Source organism: Castor canadensis, chromosome 5 (genome assembly GCF_047511655.1).
Source record: "Castor canadensis chromosome 5, mCasCan1.hap1v2, whole genome shotgun sequence".
Taxonomy (NCBI): Eukaryota; Metazoa; Chordata; class Mammalia; order Rodentia; family Castoridae; genus Castor; species Castor canadensis.
This window is the reverse complement of record NC_133390.1, coordinates 173613774-173631611: the sequence shown is the minus strand read 5'-3', so window position 1 is coordinate 173631611 and position 17838 is coordinate 173613774. Positions and strand designations below refer to the sequence as shown.

Here is a 17838-nt window from a genome sequence, read left to right as displayed (position 1 = left end):
GAGCACATCTCACTCTCCTGACATCTCCTGTCCTTGTTCCTCCTGGAGACCATGTCCTGTTGTCCAGGTGCAGCTCACAGAAAGCTGGGTAACAGCAGTTCCTGTTAAACAGAAAGCTAAGATGGTACCTGAGGTGCTCCTAGATCCAGTCCACCGTGGCCCCTGAGCCTGTGAAACCTTTGGGTGAGAATTGCTTCCTGTACTGGGGACAGGGTGAGCAAGTTCAGTTCAGAGCACTTTGGACACAGACACTGGTGAGTTCTCGGGTCTCTGGGGCAGCAGCATTCATTGATTCAGCAAATGTTTGCTGGACACCCACCATGTGACAGGGAGGACGCCTCTGATGGCAATATGCAAACGAGACATACATTGCTTTCTGCCCTTGCTTGGTGGCCAGTGAGAGAACTGACCATGTCCAGATGATCAGAGCAGCACCACAACAAAGCTTGTGATTAGGGCTCAGTGTGTCAAAGGGTGCTCTGGGTTGAGGCCTTAGGAGTGTCTTCCAGAGGAGGTGACCTTAAAGCCCATACATGGAGATAAGAAGAAGTCCAGCCAGATGGCTGATGTGCCCACCTGAGGACATCATTTAGGAACTCTCAGAGTGCTGCGTGGCTGGGGCTTGGTGCACAAGGGGGAAATAAGGTCGGAAATAGGCTGGGGACAGATGAGGCAGGTCTCAGTACAGCCTGAGAAGGAGTTGGGGTTTCTCTCTTAGGGAGACGGGGTGCTGTGGGAGCCCTGACCATTTCCCCACACGCAGCTCAGTTCTACTTCTGGCTCCGAGCACCTGTCACTCTGTCGGCTGGCTGCCAAAGCCTACCTCTCTGAGCAGACAGGGAGTGCTGGAGAACGAAGGCACCCCATCCCACCCTGCAGCAGCCTTCAACTAACAACAGAGCAGAGGTGCTGTACACATGCTCCAGCTCCCTCACCTGTCCCAGAGTTACTCACTGGGATTTAACCTCACTGCTCATGGTGGTCGCTCTTCTTACCTTTCCTGCTTCCCTGTGGTGTTAGTCACCTTTCTGTCACTATAATAAAATTTCTGAGATATTCAATTTAGAAAAGGTTTATTTTAGCTCACAATTGTGGAGGTTTCAGTCCATGGTTGACTGGCTCCATTGTCTTGGGCCTGTGGTAAGGCAGCACACCATGGTAGGAGCTCATGGCCAGGAAGTCAAAGACAGACAGCAAGAGCAGGGGTTCTATGACACCCTTTGAAGGCACTCTTTCAATGACCTCAATATCTCCCACCTCCCAGCAGCCCCACCCTGGGGACGAAGTCTTTAACCCATGGGTCTTTGGGGGACATTCCAGATCCAAACCACAGTAGCTCTTCACTCCTCTCTTGGTGTTTCCTTAATTGCTTCTATAAATATGATGTGCTGTCCTTACCTCACAACTTTATCTCAGGGTGTTTCTACAGGAAACCCATTGAAGACAGACGGAAATCTGAGTGTTGGAGGACCTTGAGCTGGGACTGGCAAAAATGATGGTCTGTGGGCCAAGTCCAGCTCACTGTTTGTTTTTTCTATAAATAAAGTTTTATTGGAACACACCCACATCCATTTATTTATTACTGTCTGGCTGCTTTTGTGTTGTGTTTTTGTAGCAAAGGTGAGTTGTCAGGTTAGAGACCAATGACCCACACAGGCAAACACTTACTGTTTGACCCTTCACAGAATGAGTGTGGCGCCCCTTCGTCTTGAGGCAGACAACATGACATGATTTACTTTACTGAAAGGTCACTTTCAGCTACTGTGTTGAATGTGACTTGGGGTTGTGGGGCGTGAGGATGACAGGTGGGAGGCCAGTTAGGCTATCACAGAAGTCTAGGACAGAGAAAACTGGTTTAAGCTGCATTTCATAATTAGAAACAGCAGGGTTTATTGGAAGGAGGGGTGGCCAAGGCATGCAAAAGTCCTGCCTCTGTCACCTTCCCCTGTCCTCAACTGCCTCGCTTTCTCTAGTCTGGCTTCTCCTGTGTCATGGCCAGGCAGGGCCATGGTAGTGAAGCAGAGCTAACAGGTGATTTCACAACCACCATCATTTACCAAGCATGGTTCTGATGCAGCCATGCACTCAGAAGCTGTGTGCTAGCTGTGCACAGACCACAAATCTTTTCTGGTAGGGTGTTGGTGTCTGCTTAGGCAGCTTGTGTGTGAAGCATGGTCCATTCTCCAGGGACATGAAAGGAAGTAGAGAAGAGCACAGAGGGAAACTGAATGTTCAGCAGGGCTGTCGCTCTGAGAGGGCCTGCGCTCTGCTTTGCATCCTGAGCTTGTGAGACAGCTGCCCCTGCTTCTGCTGGATGACATAAATCACCCAGGCACAAATCAGACAGACAGGAGAGCATACAGAGGTAGCCCAGCCCACGGGGTGTTGGCATCTGTGAAAGAAACCTGATGGAGATGGGAGAGAAGTGGGTCAGCAGGTCTGCACATCACAGAAGTCCACCAATAACTCCCCCTTCCCCATGGGGGTGGGTCCTCCCCTTGCCATCCCTCTTCCCTCCTCCCTTGCCTGACTCTCTCTTATCGTCTTTAAAAAACACACATAGGCAGAAATCAATCCATCAAATGTCATTACAGATTTATTAAGCCTGATGTAGAAAGACATTTAACAGTAACATCTCCAGAAAGCATAAAAAGAGCACTTCTATTCAGTCTTGTGCTTTGAAAATCTAAATATATTTTTTCATATAAATAATTCTTTTCATGTTTTAAGTGCATCTGTGTTTTTTTTTTTCCTTCTCTCCTTTAATTTTTATCTTTTCAATTGGCCAAAGTGGAAGTCAGCGTGGACTGAAATGAAGCCATTTGCAAAGCTAACGCTGAGAGGCATGCATCTGCTAGGTTTCAGAAATGTGGCTCGGTACCTGCAGCAGTAAATGAGGGGCAGCCTCCAGCAAAACCATAATCAAACACACCCAGGTCCTTAATGTCGGTGGTTGGGTTTCTGGATGCAAATTACGATGAGGTTTCAGGTGGGGACAGTCTATTTCCAATAGCTGCTGAATGGGAATAAAAAATAGATGACTTTTTTTTTTTTGTGCCACAAACGAGTTCTTGTGTTAAAAATGTAAATAATATACTTATAGAAACCATTTTGATGGAAATGAAGGGCTCCATACAGCCTTGGTGAGTGTGTTGTTATTTTTTTCACAATAGCTAAATGAAGCAGTTTATCTATTATTTAGGACTAATTCACAGTTCTCAAAGTAGAATGATTTTCCTTAAAAAAAAAAACTCTTTAGATGTAAAAAATAATGGCTTTTGTGATATAATTTAAGGGTTTTCTTCATCTCCGCCATTGGAATTTATTTCTAGTGATAAAATCGTATTAAAAACTGTCTCCTTCTGCAGGTAATTTTGGTGCTGTGGCAACATCTCCAGGAACTCATCTTCCACACATCCAGACGGTTGTTTTTCTCCAGTGGGGACAGATCTGAGTGTGCTTTTGACCTGATTTAAGGTACCTGGGATATCAAGACTGAACTGTTAGGAGGGACCACAGACTGGTGGCACCAAGGAACAAAAGAAGGACCACCTTTTCTGAAAACCCTTTTGTTTTTTCCAAGCTGGAAAGATCACTTCCGGCTGTATTGTTTGTCCTGACAAGGTGGCAAAAGGCCTTTGAAAATTTGCAAATAGTGATTGCATTGAACGAACAGGATGATGGGGAGTGTAAATAAATTGTGTCCAGCCAAGGAAGAATTTTTCAGATCCCAGGGAAGTGGACAAAGATGCTGATAGGTGATGAGTCTGTTTGGCCACAGGGTGGTACAATCTTCCTTCCTAGCAGAGAGGGTTTTTTTCCCCCTTTTTCATTGCAAGGACAATTTATAATCATCAAAAGCAAGTGAAACATGGTTTTGATTAAAACAGCCTGTTGGCTCAATAATCTCTGTAATTTTAAAAACATCCTTAATGCAGAAGAAGAACACGTCGATGTCAGGAATGGCCTGGGGCCCCATTACACCAGCCACCGAATAAATAAGGAGGAGGACCGCGCGCGAGGTCATAAAAACAAAATTAAGCTAATGTTTCAAATTTTGACAATTATCAATTCTTCCTCTAAGAAGACATTAAAAAAATTTCAGGCACTATTAGATAAAATACAAAGAGGATATAATTCTACATGGACGAGTTTGCAGTTTTCCCACGGGGTAAAAAGCATGCCTTCAAAGGAAAACTTAGTTTTTAGGATGTTGGTGCCTTTGTAGACCCAGTCATTGGATGGGACTCATGCAGACAAATGTGGTTCTTATAATTTTTTTGTAAACTCAGGTCTAATTCTTTGATAAACTATCGAAAGAGAATGATCAGGAAAAAATTACAAGCATATCTTTTTTTTTTTTTTTTCTATACAAAAGCACCCCCAGTGGTGGGTCAGTTTGGTAGGAAACAGAAACAAGCAGATGTGACAAGATCTGGTTCATCCATGGCGGTATTAGTCAGTATGTACACATATCTACAGTATAAAAATGCGGGGAAGGCTGGTCCCCGCATCCAAGCTGCGAGGTGCCAGAGGGAAGCAACCTGGCTCTCTCTTGCTGTGGACAGGCAACAGGGTACAGCGTGCACAGGCAGAAAGCTGGCGAGCTTGCACACACGCTCTGCAGGTACGGCCGCAGTCATTTTTCTTTGAAAACGACTGGTTTACTTTCTTAATAGAAAAATGTGTTTGCCTTTCTTCGCCGGCAAATAAACACTTTTCTTTGAGCAAGGACGAATGTGATTCTTGAACCTTACTCCGACCCATCTGTCCCACTGCCCTTTCTAAAACAAAACAAATCAACTCAAAATCTAGACTTAATGATGGCGGTGGGGGATACAATGTGAACGTGACTGTGGCCAGATCTCCTGAAACGTTGCAAGAGCTGCGCAGAGCAAGCAGTGGTTGGTCTCACCCCCCCACCCCATTTTCTTGATTTTGAAGGGGTGCAGACAGTGCTGGACAGTTAGGAATCAAAGGATTTTCAGAGACCTAAAAGTGTATTGTTACCCGGGAGATTATGATATTTAACAACCTTGAATCAAATGAGAATTTTATTGCAAGTCGGTATTTTTGACTTGATTTGCACATTCTTAGCATCTGGTGTGTCATGAAGTCAAAATACTGCACCCCAGGACTCAGATGTTTCTGTCACCTTCGTTTCAAAGCAGAACGGGTGCAGTTTTTACTTTTTCTTTGCGGACCGGACGAACTTTGTGTTCTCAAAAATATGCATACACATTTATAATTCCTGAATGTTGTATGAGTCATTCAGAAAGTGAAAATATTACCAGTGAGTCTGCATGTTTGAGACATAATTGTACGATTGTTCGTTCTGTAGATCTTAACCATTGCCTGGGGACTGATAGCCAAGTGTAGGTTTCAGGTTCAAAATTATTCAGTGAACACACGAGACTTATTTTCTGAAAGGGCTGAAGGGAGCACTTAGATTTTTTTTTTTTTCTAGCAATGCATGTCTTCAAATTTTTCAACTTCTCCTGGGGGTTCTCACCAAAGAGTTATTATTTATAGTTCCAAAAGCTTTCTTAAGCAAATAAACATGATACAGGGGTTGTGAGTGTTGAGGTGTCTTCTTCAAACTGTGTTGTAAAAGGCCTTATGATAATCCGATGGCTAGTGGCAAAATCATTTGTGTGCCAAAAGGTGTCAAGTCAGGGTGTCATTCCTTGGAAGACCCATTTTACTTAGAATATATTTTTCCAAAGGAAATAGGCAGAGTCCTGTTGCAGAAATAGTGTTCCACCTGGTACTAGCATTTTAAAACAGTCTCCTGTTCTAATCCATAAAACATTTCTACTTTTCCCTGAAGCTTCGGGCTGCCTGTGCATGAATAATTCTTAGAGAAACACCCACGCCCGTTAGCCCATTGTTCCTAACTATTGGAAGAAGATTAACTGGAGCCTGGAAATTGTATATCTGCGTATGCCTCTGAATCTGTCACAGGAAACCAAAGGAGATAAGTAGCTTTTACTTTGGATGAAGAGGTAAAATTCCACTGTAGAAATTCTAAAGATGATTCAGAAGTTTCAAAATGTTTAATGCTTCCTTGCGATGGAAACACGTCTCTCTGTCTGGGGGAAGGAAATTCGTGTCTCTTTCTCCAGCTCAATCTTTGTCTAAGAGTATTTCGTAGATATTTTGAGAAGGTGCCACGCAGAGGAAGGGATAAAATGAAATTAGCATTTTAACATTTCACCAGGGTTGCAAAATAAACTGAAACGTTCAGTTTTGATTTTTTTTCCCTCATGCCTGGTAATTTTATTGCTCTTTGGAAGTACATACGTGCATGTGCGTGTGTTTTTAAAGCCTTCAATAAATTTCTTTATTACTGTTATTATTTTAGCATTCATCTACACATGAGTATGTTTGTTAGAGAGGAGTGAAAATGTGAAAATGACATTTTATATGTTTTTTTTAAACAAAAATATTTAACAAGATTAAAAAAAGAAACCCCAATGAAAAAGAAAAGAAGGCTTGGACATAGTCAGTGAACTTGGGAGGTGAGAGACAGCCTGGTAAGGCCTGTCTTTGGATTTTCTCAGAAAAGTTTCAGGAAATCATAGGCTCCTAGAGCTGCACTCTCCACAGACCCTGGAAAATAACAGTGAAATTCCTACATGTGTGAACACACGTCTCCACACCACATATCCAGAGTTCTGCAAATGCTTCCCAAACACAGCATTTCTGTTTTCTATTCCAACCAAGTTCAGATGATTTTGCCCAGGACATTAATAATGCAAGAGTCAAACAACCGAGCAGGCACATTTTGGGGGTGAGTGTTCGCAAATCTATTTGGGGCCTGAAACAAATTCTGCGGGGACTGTCTGGGCTGTCCAATTTTACTCCATGATTATATTCTGTGTTTAGGCCTTGACCTATTTTTAAGCTATTTCCTTCCCGGTTGTTTTTCAGAAGGAAAATTCCTTACTGTGAAACACCATGGTTCTCACCCTCTGAGAGCCCTGCTCCTGGATGTCTAGGTCCCAGCTGCCTTGGGGTGCTGCTGGTGTCAACAGGAGGCCTGGGGCTCTGGGTGGCGTGTGTGCCACAGTGCCTCCTAGTGCCCGCAACAGGTCGTGCACACAACGAGTGCCCAATATCTGTTGAGGGAATTTCCTGACTAAACTGTGCTTCCTGCTGCGCCCTGCGCTGCCGTGGTGTCTAACGTCCTATACAGTTGGTAGATTCGCTGAACTGCAAAACGAGGCCAAACACATAAAATTTAAATATTTGTATATAGCTCTTTTTTTTTGAATGACCAGTGAGTCCGTATCTCACTGTCCTGAACACCAGGGGTCTGTGGTGGAGCAGAGACTTTCAAAGTTCTATCTTATCTGAACTATTGGGACTCAGAGAAAGGAAGGAAGTGGGATAAAAGCAGGTGAAAATCTCCTCCTGAGGTCATGTTATTTGGCTTTCCTCTCTAGGAAGACGTTTCTAGAAGACTCGCAGGCTCTGCACATATGTAGAGACGTGTGTATGACATGGTGCCAGCACAGATCATTAGCAGCTGTCCGTCAGCAGTGACATCACAGTTCTCAAGTGAGGACTCATGAGTCTTACCAAATTTGTCAATATTTTTGTCTCATTTCCCACCAAAGCCTACTGGAGAAATTGCACCAACAAAACCATATATATAGATGCTATGTAGAAGGAGATGATTTGTTACTTTTCTTTTCTTAGAAGGGAAATAACGTCTAAGGAGTTTAGAATTGTACTGTGCCCCACACCCCGCAAGCCGGAGCAAGAGGTGTAAATTTGCTTTAGGATGGATCTGAACTTTATCTAACAACCCTGGGTGGGAGCAGGCAATTTTTAACTGCCTCAAGAACCTCAAAGCTAATGCATTGATTTTCCTTTAATAGAATTTTGTTGTGGAAGGACAGAGCTTGGTGGGGTCCGCCCTTCAATCTTAAGCCACCCAAAGATGGTTCCTTTCCAGTTGAGTTCCATTCATTTCTGGTTGAATAGGTTAAGCAAAGACAGACCTCGCTGTTCTCAATTCACTTTATGGTCCTCCCATCATAAAAAATAATATCAGCACCTTGCTTTTCATGTCAGAACTACATTTGAGCCGCTATTCCCTGTGCCCATGAGTAAATCCTATAAAAGCCGCCCCGTTGTACTGTTGCTATTTTTCCTTGTGGATGATTGATTGATGGATGACTGCTGACACTTCAATGAAGCTATTTCGACTGCCATCTCAATCCAATGATGTGAGGGGTATATTTTCTGTCCATGCCTCATTACTTCAGAATGACATTCCTGGAACTTCATTTACTTTTTCCCTCCTTCCCTGAAGCGCCATATTTTTTCCCATCTAGGTTATGCATGCCATAAAAAAAGCAATTTGCTATTATATGTGGCGTAAGGGCAACACTTTCCCTAGGAGGTAAATAAGAAGGTTTTTTTTTTTTTTTCTTCTCTAAATCCCAATGTTGAATTTAGGGATCATGTCAAAATTTCCAAGACAATTCCAACAAGCAGCCTCAATGAGAAGTGGCAGGAGGACATATTTGGCATTTGGCTTCATTTTGTCAGTGTTCAGTTTTTTTTTTAATAACCTTGGTAATTAAAGCAACAAAATATTCATTCCAGAGTCATCTAGCTTTTGGTGTTCTGCCTAGAATTGTTTAAATATTTCACCTATAGTAGAGTAGCAATTTACAACACAATCCAGACTTATTTGTCCTTTGAGAATAAGGAAATTCCTTGTTTAAATGCAATGAGGGATTTATCTATTATAGGCTGTTTTCCATTGTACAGAAAATCTCAACCAGGTTAAGCATTTGTACCTCTGCATTTCCAAATGCTGCACTAGGTATGCAAGACTTTAATGTTAAAACAGCTCTTCGCTTTTCGAAGTTGACTTAGGGCCTGATTTTAATCGGTGTAATACAGTATTCCCGTTAATAATAACGTATAATTAAGACATCCGTTAAAAATCCATAACGTTAATTTAATGGAGAAAATCTAATACAGTTCTATTGGAATTTTTACGTTAAATTAACTTTAACGGGCTTTTAATGGATGTCTTAATTAGATCTCATTATTAACGGGAATATTCCACAAATTAAAATTGGGCCCTTAAAGTTTTAATGAAAAAAGTTGCAGGAACACATTTAAAATGGACACCCTAGTTCATGCTTTCTGTTGGTTTGGAAGCTCATTTGCATTTCAGAGTTCATAAACAGGAGGTCCTGCGTGGAGAGAGACCCGGAAGGCTGCTAGTCTCTGCCCACCCGGCCAGGGCCTCGTCTGCCTCTCCCAGATCCCAGAGTGCCCGCGTGGAAGGCCTCGTGTGGCTTCAGGGCCTCAGGGCGTGGTGAGGCCACAAGGCCCTGCAGTGCTGGGGAAAAAGTCTTTGGCAGCCACATGGTTAAGTGGCGACTTTCAGCGCAGATGAACGTCCTCCCGAAGTTTTCTTGGCTCAAACTCTGGTTTAACTTAATAATTCCTCCGCTCTGTGGTGATTAATGGCTCCCTGGCCAGGGGCAGGACTGGGTAATCCAGGTGCAACCGTAATTGTTACACTGAACAGAAACATTTCCTTTAGACAAACGTTCCCGGGGGGGTTATAAATAAGAAATGGACCGGCCCATGAAGAGTCAGTGTCTAGGTCTAGTGCAGCCCATGTGGACATTAAACTATGAAGACTTAGACGCCCCCCTTCCTCTTACAAACTGACAAAATAAGTACATCAGTGTCCCCAGTCATTATTTTTCTTCACTGGCACTTTGTTTTCTTGTGACAGTGAAAAGGGGACCGTGGAGACGAGACAGCCCCATTTGCAGTTTATCAATGAAATCTAATGTCATCCATAAGCAGTGAAGAAATCAATACTTCGTTATCAAATTCTTAGTGAGGATGGAGAGAAATGGCTGGGGTGATTTTTTTTTTTTTTTTTTGGCAGTCTTCTTGGAGCAGGGTGTCAGGAGGAGGTCAGTGAGTTCAATGTCAGAAGCAGGAGGGTGCAACGCAGGAGGGCTTGTTGAGAGGATCCAGGCTGGAAAGTTGAACCTAAGGCATTTGTCCTGTAACAGGAATCAGAACAACAAAAAGATGCATTATTTTCTGAGGTACAGCCCAGGTGGTTATTCTCAAGGTGGGTAGATTGCCCACCTGTAGGATTTCATTTATACTGAGCAGAGGCAGAGGTAAGTCTTGTCCAGTCTGTGAGATAACCAGACAATGGGACATTAAAAATCAGGAGGCAATTTAGGAAAAAATATTTTAAAATATTAACACAGATAAAGGCACGTAGGTATGGAAGAGACATATGGACACACCAACATTATTTACAATAGCCAAAAGGCAGAGGCAACCCAAGTGTCCACCAATACAATGGAATATTACCCTGCCTTCGAGAAGAAGGAAATTCTGACACATTCTACAACATGGATGAACCTTGGAGAAATTATGCCATGAGAACAGAAGCCAGTTACAGAAACATAAATACTATATGCTTTTACTTATATAAGGTACCTAGAGTAGTCAAAATCATAAAAAGAGAAAAGAACCATGGTTACCAGGGACTAGTGGTCAGAAGAAAGTTCTTGTTTAACAGGTACAGATTTTCAGTTTTGCAAGATGAAAAATTCTAAAGGGCGTGAGTCAAAAGATGGGAACATTTTTGTGGTGGGGAAAGGTTTACGAACAAATCGGGTACCCCCCGCCCCTTGCCAGTGTATGGACAGCCCGTTGTTCCTATCAGCACACGGCATGATCTTTGTGGAGGTCCTTGGTTATATCTTGTTATTTAGTGGCAGTGTGTGTTCTTTTCTTTCTTTCTTTTTGTTTGTAGTACTGGGGCTTGAACTCAGGGCTTTCATGTTGAACCACTCCACCAGCCCTTTTCTGTGATAGGTATTTTCAAGATAGCATCTTGTGAACTATTTGCATGGGCTGGCTTCGAACCTTGATTCTCCTGATCTCTGCTTCTTGAGTAGCTGGGATTACAGGTGTGAACAACCAACGCCCCAATGGCAGTGTTCATTTTCATGAGAAGACTAGTGTTTTTGAAAAAAAATCTTGTAAGTTTCAAGTACAGAAACAATGATAAATGAAAAACATAATATATCTATCTATTTCTCTACCTATCTAGCCATCTATCTTTTGGAGGTAGTGGGATTTGAACTTAGGGCTTTGCCTTTGCTAGGCAGGCATACTGCTGGCTTTGCCTCCAGACCAGTCATATGATCAGACCATGCTCATAACAGACATCTGAAATGATCCTTTGGTAAGGAATCTCATGCCTGGGACACTAGTAACCTACCAACTATACCTACCAAATCCCAGGTAGTCTGCACACACGGCTGCTAACTCTTGAAACAATCTCATTCCAAAAAGGAGAGAGAAAAAAGTCTCAAAGAGGTGAATGACTTGTCCAAGGTCACACAGCTAATAAAAAGCAGAGGATGGCCAGGTATGGTGGTGCACACCTGTAATCCCAGCACTTTGGAGGCTGAGACAGGAGGATCAGTTGTTGAGACCAGTCTGGACCGCATAGCAAGACCCTGTATCACAAAAACTCACCACCACCACCACCACCACCAGCACCACCAATAACAGCTTTCCTGATCAACCCCTTCCCCACCAAAAACAACCTAACAAAACAAACCAAAATGGAGCAGAGGGTTGCTGTGAACTTAAGCTTTCCCACACTAAAACTTCCATGAATGAGTGCTTTGGGTACTGCCCTCCTAGACCACAGGTGAGTCCTTGGTCACCACTGTTTTAGGAGCCATTCCCCGCCCCAACCCCCCACTGCCCCAACCTTGAGATGTGCCCTGGAGAGACACAGTCTCCCTGCAGGTTTGCTGTGACTTGGTTGGGAGAGGTTTTGGTGGGTTAGGATGGTCATGTGGTTGGAAGGGAAGGTGGACAGAAGGAGAAAGTCTGGGAAGTGCAGCAGCTATTGTACCTGCGACAGGGAAGTCCTGGCGTGGAGTGGGGCTCTCAAACAAGGAGCATTGAAAGTCCTCGTCTCCTTCCTGACCCTGACAATGCTGTAACACCATTGTTTTTGCCTTGTTTGTTTTTCTGTTTATTTTTTGAGACATGGTCTTGCTATGCTTCTCAGGCTGCCCTTGAACTCCCACCTCAGCCTCCCCAGCGCTGTGACACCAGTTTCATAAAACTTATTTCATAGGCCTCTGCCTGGAGGCTGCTCCAGTGTGACTGACACCCAGATTTGATGGCTAGGCTTCTCAAGCTGAAGTTTGCTCTGGGAAGGTGGGCAAGTTAAAAAAACTCACCTGGAGGTGGCTCAAACAATGTATACACATGTAAGAAAATTAAAAAAGATAAAAGAAAGAAAGAAAAAAACCCAGCATCTTGTGCCCACTTGGAAGTGTGCATCAGCGTATTAAAGACTGCGTCCTTCAGTTGCAGCCAGAGCTAACCGACACACAGAGCTCTCCTGGCTAAAGAGACTGTGCTGCATCCCACGTTTGCTGGGTAACCAGCTCCTCTTGCTGGGACACTCACCACACCCAAGGGAGACATTCTTGTGTGAGCTGAGGGAGGCCACGCAGCTCCTAAGACCACATCCTGACTTTGTCATTGACTCAAGTCCTTTGACTTTTGGGGACCTCAGCATGAAAGGACCCTGCTGTGGTGACAGCGACGTGTTCTGGGTGTGCCATCCATGCTGAGCCCAGGCTTGGCCAGTGCAACTTCCCAGTGCTGCCGGGCTGGAAGCAATAGTGTCTTCACTTTCTAACTGGTCCAGAGGGAAAGCCATGTGGCTTGAAACCATTCTGGTCTCTTAACCACCTCTTCTGTTGTCTGCGATGGCTTAGTAATGGCTGAAAGTGATCACCCAGCACTGTTAGTAACTTGGAGGCATTTTCCCAGGAGAATCTGAGCACTATTTTTTTTTTTTTTGGTAGGACTAGAGTTTGAACTCAGGGCCTATATTTTGAGCCACTCCACCAGCCCTTTTTTTGTGATGGATTTTTGAGATAGGGTCTTGTGAACTATTTTGCCTGGGCTGGCTTCGAACCACCGTCCTCCTGATCTCTGCCTCTTGAATAGCTAGCGTTACAGGCATGAGGCACCAGTGGTCTACATCCTTATCCTTTCTTGTGGTACTGGGACTTAAACTCAGGGCCTCATGCTTGCTAGGCAGGCACTCCACCACTTGAGCCACTGCACCATTAACTACTTTTCAATTCCAGATCCGAGTGTTTTCGATTACAGTCTGGCTATGATGCTGGGCTTACTTGAGAAGTCTCTTGTGTCCCCTGTGATGGGCAGACAAGGTGGAGTCTTTGAAGTCAATGTTTCTGTACTGGAAGAATTTTGGCCCACTTTGGGGCAATATACTTAAAAAAATATATTATTCCTTGTCTTAGGAATCTTAAAATTTTTTTATTAGTTTATATATTCATTGTACAGAGGGGATTCATTGTGACAATTCCAGATAGGCTAATATTTATTGTACATTGGTTAGATCACCCCTACCGTCTCTCCCCCTCGGCCCCTCCCCACCCCACTTCAAGCAATTGCAAGAGGCTTCTTTGTTCTAGTTCACGGAAGTGTATGAAGTCCATCCACCATACACCCTCACCTTCATCTCCTTCCTTCACTCTCCCTCCTCCCACAAGTCCCCCCCACCCTGCCCTAATTTTACAGTTCTGTCTTTTGTTATTAATATCTAAGTCCATGTTCAAGGGGTTTCTCCTTTTTTTTTTTAATTTGTTCCTCTGCTTTTTTTTTATTGTTTTATTATTCATATGTGTATACAAGGCTTGGGTCATTTCTCCCCCCTGCCCCCACCCCCTCCCTTACCCCCCCACTCCCTCTCTCCCCCACCCCCTCAATACCCAGCAGAAACTATTTTGCCCTTATCTCTAACTTTGTTGAAGAGAGAGTATAAGCAAAAATAGGAAGGAACAAGGGTTTTTGCTGGTTGAGATAAGGATAGCTATACAAGGCATTGACTCACATTGATTTCCTGTGCGTGGGTGTTACCTTCTAGGTTAATTCTTTTTGATCTCACCTTTTCTCTAGTTCCTGGTCAAGGGGTTGCTCAATGTGTCTCCAGTACGCTGGTCAGTTCCTCCCCTCCCACTGCGCTCCCTCACCCCTTCCCTCCCACACCCGTTATTCAACAGCTTTCAGTATGCATCCTTATATCCTCTGCCTGCACAGTGTGATGTTTGTGATCTTGTTGATGCTCTTTCTCTTTTCCTTTCCCTCTTTCATGAGTTCCATAGAGCAGTTCCACTCTTACAAACATATTCTACCCATTAGTTTGTATAGGACCATGCTGGGTTTTGTGAGTATGCTTATCTTTGGATCTGTCTTCCATGTATGAGAGAACACATGCGGCCCGTGTCTTTCTGAGCCTGGCTTACTTCATTTAACACGATGTCCACTAATTGCATCCATCCATATGTCTTAAGATGAGACCCTTGAAGAAAATTAAAAGTAGACAGGAGTGGAGCATGAGAACAAGAGCTCTTCTTTCTCTTTGATCAGAGTGTGTTGCATAAACTGAGTGAAGCAATAAAGAAAGCAAATACATTGGAGCCTCTCCTGTGGTCATGGAGGTCAAACTTTAGGTGTGTGTGGGTTTTTTTCCCTGCTATGTTGAGCTCCTGTGATCAAAACAAAGCAGAAATAAATAAACATTTTAATTATATATCGAAGAAGTCATTGGCCACGTTCATTAAGCAGAGTTGTGGGGGACAGTCAGGCAAAAAAATGTGATTATTTTTGTTTTAACTACAGAGCCTCCGACAGATGTGCAGAATTGTACCTATACCTTAAGCTGGTCAGGCTGGCCTTTTTAGTCCTCTGAGAATCACTCGGTTGGCTCTTCCTGGTCCCTGGCCTGGCTGGGTCCTGCAGGCCCGTTCTCTCCCTCTGTTGCCTTGCTCGGGTGGCACCACCATCTTCAGGTGGAGTGCTGTGACTGCTGCTGCTCTGCTGGCTGCAGGCCAGGAATGTCGGGCATCAAGAGGGACAGTCTCGCACAGCTGCTGTGGTCTCTCTATCCGTATCATCTTTGGGACCCTCTCTGTCGTCTGGGCTTTTTATCTGAAGCATATTTGGAGCTGAATCTTTCTTTGTTGTAGGAGACGACACTGAGTACCTCAGGTTTTTAGCAGCTTCCCTGGCTTCTACCCACCAGAATCCCATAGCACCTCTGAATTGTGACAACCCCCAAATGCTTTTGTATGTCACCAAATGTCCCTTGGAGGCAGAGGGGAAGACACAATTGTTCAAAATCTTTGAACAAAAAGTTCGAAACCTTTATATAATTGTTTGAGTCTAGAACCTAAGTCCACTTTACATGTCATCCCAGCTTGACACAAGCTATACCTTCCAGAAATAAAGCTACCTGACAAAGAAAAACTGCACTTTGCATTATTTGCAATTTTCATGGGAGTTGTTTGCTGTGTGAGGAGTCACCATTGGCATAGCTGTTCCTGGTACTTGAAATACTCTCTTTCAAAGCTGGATGTGGTGGTCACACTTGTAATCTCAGCACTGGGGAGGCTGAGGTAGGAGGATCCAGACAGAGTTTGAGGTCAGCCTGGGCTACATAGCAGGTTTGAGGTCAGCCGTGACCACACAGGGAGACCTTGTCTCAAAAATCCAAGGGTTGGGGATGTAGCTTAATGTCAGAGTGACTGCCTAGCATGTGCAAGGTCCTGGGTTCCATCTTCAGCATCAGGGGGGAAAAGAAGAAGAAACACCCATCTAACACACCTGTGTCCATCCGCACTCATAGCTGACATTCATGGGGCATGAATCTGATCACCTCACTGTGGCTTCCAGGACCTTGTTATTCTGAGTGTGGCCCACAAAAGCAGCACTGGTACCACCTGGAGCTTCCCAGAAATGCAGAATACAGGGCCACTCTCAACCCCCAATTCAGAATCTGCCTTTTAACAGGACACCCAGGGAGCCCAAGACAAGTTTGAGAAGATTCTTTTGGGTCCAAATGTTCTTTTCTTTTTCCTTTCTCTCCTCTCTTTTTTCTTTCCTTCCTTCTCCCTCCTTTTCTCTCTCTCCTCCTTCCTCTCTTTCAACTTTCTTTTCTTCCTTTCCTTTTTTCTTTTATCTATTTATTTGAGACAGAGTATCTCTATGTAGCCCAGGCTGGCCTGGAACTAGACATCCTCCTGCTTCTTGCTGGGATTGTAAGTGTGTACTACCATGCCCAGCTCTCTCTTCCTTCTTATTGTACATCTAACATTAGATGATTTGTATTTGAAGTTATGTATGTAGGCTGATCACATCTCTTCACTTTATTTCAGAAGAGTAAAAGGCAAGACAGAAAATGCTTGTCCTAGAATGGCAGCATGTGGTCTTTGAAGGCTAAAGACCCTTGCTCTACACAAGCCCCTTCTTTCACCATCATCTATATGCTCACAGCTGTGCCCTCCAGATTCACACAACTGCTGTCTCCTGGCACCTCTGTGTGACTATCTCTCAAGTATTTCATCATAACTCTTTCAAAAACAATGCACTTGAATCCCTACTCCCCATTCTGTCCCCCAACCAGCCACCTTGTTCACAGCAAATGGACCTCAAACCACTTGGTTGTACCAGCAGTAAGCTTGGCCACCCCCGACGCGGGACTCACCCTCCTTCACTTCTGGCTCATCACCATGACTAGTCACCCAATCCTTTCCAACCTCTTCTGTCTCTGCCTCTGTGCTCCAGTTCAACCCTGTGCATGTCTTGCCTGTGCACGACTGTGGACTCCCCCATGGGACTCCTTTGTTCACTCCGTGTCTTTCCTGTCATTTTTCATATGGTGAACAAAGTGCGCTTATAAAACCCTAAATTGGATCAAAGCAGTCACCCCTCACTCCTCCTGCCTTAGAATCCTTCGGTGACCTCTACTACACATAGAAAATCAAATCAAACCAAATCAAAACAAGAATGCTGTTTTTCTAAAGCTTTCTGCCAGAGCTGGCCTTGCCCCCTCTCTGACTTCATCTGGGTGCCTCTACCCCTTGCTGCTATGGCTCATGAAAGCTCTGGAAGCATGCCTCAGGGTCTCCACTGATGCGGTTCCCTCTGTCTAGAATGCTCATCCTGGAAGTCTTGGTTGCATGTCACTTCCAAGAAATCTCTTTCCCACTGGACTTGCCTAGGCTTTTGTTATAGTCTTGCAACAAGTTTTCATGTGGGTCTTAGGAAATTATTGATGTTTACAAACACATACTCATATGTGTCACATTTACTTTGGCGTCTGCCCCCCACAGTGTGTAGCCCCCAGGAAGGAGGGTACCATGTGCATTCTGACACACAGTGCATTCTGACAGTGTCCCTAGCATAAAACCCAATGTCTGTCACACCGTGGGTATTTGGTAACTATTTGTTGAGTGATGGGAGCTCAAAAGAGACCAATCTGAAGGCTCTTTCTTCCAATGTGGTAAGGAAATTTTTAAGTATTTACTACCAAAACAATACAAATGAAAAAAAAAAAACCCAGAATAATTTGGAATCCTTCTTTGTAACTCTAAGAGACAAGTTAAAATACATAAAGAAAAGAGAAGAGACTAGAAAAATTGGTCCTGTTAGTGACAAATGGACACCAAGAAACTTTGCTATCTGTTGAGTACTTTTAAAGAATGATTTGGTCTGCCACTTTGAAGTGATTTACATTTCTTCAAAGCACGTTTGTATATATACTCTCTTCTGAAATATATTGGATAAGTATTAGTACCCCAAAGATAAAGAGGCTGAAGCTGAGGGGTTTAAATTTGTTACTATGCTGATGAAGAGACGAGGTCAGGACACCTGACTCCTATTTTAAGGCTTCTTATAGCTATTTGGTTGAAAATGAAA

At 43.9% G+C, this 17838-nt stretch overlaps 1 protein-coding gene across 2 annotated transcripts in view; it reads right to left on the bottom strand.

The window, feature by feature from the left end:
• Nucleotides 1-9876: 9876 nt before the first annotated feature.
• The window catches only part of Tshz2 (teashirt zinc finger homeobox 2), a 416806-nt gene continuing 408844 nt past the window's right edge, over nucleotides 9877-17838 (bottom strand). For both annotated transcript variants that reach the window (XM_074074994.1, XM_074074995.1), the window contains exon 3: nucleotides 9877-10055. Coding sequence is in view for 1 of the 2 variants with exons in the window: in XM_074074995.1 (XP_073931096.1) it covers nucleotides 10054-10055 (2 nt within the window). In the remaining variant the exon portion in view is untranslated. The remainder of the gene's footprint in view (nucleotides 10056-17838) is intronic.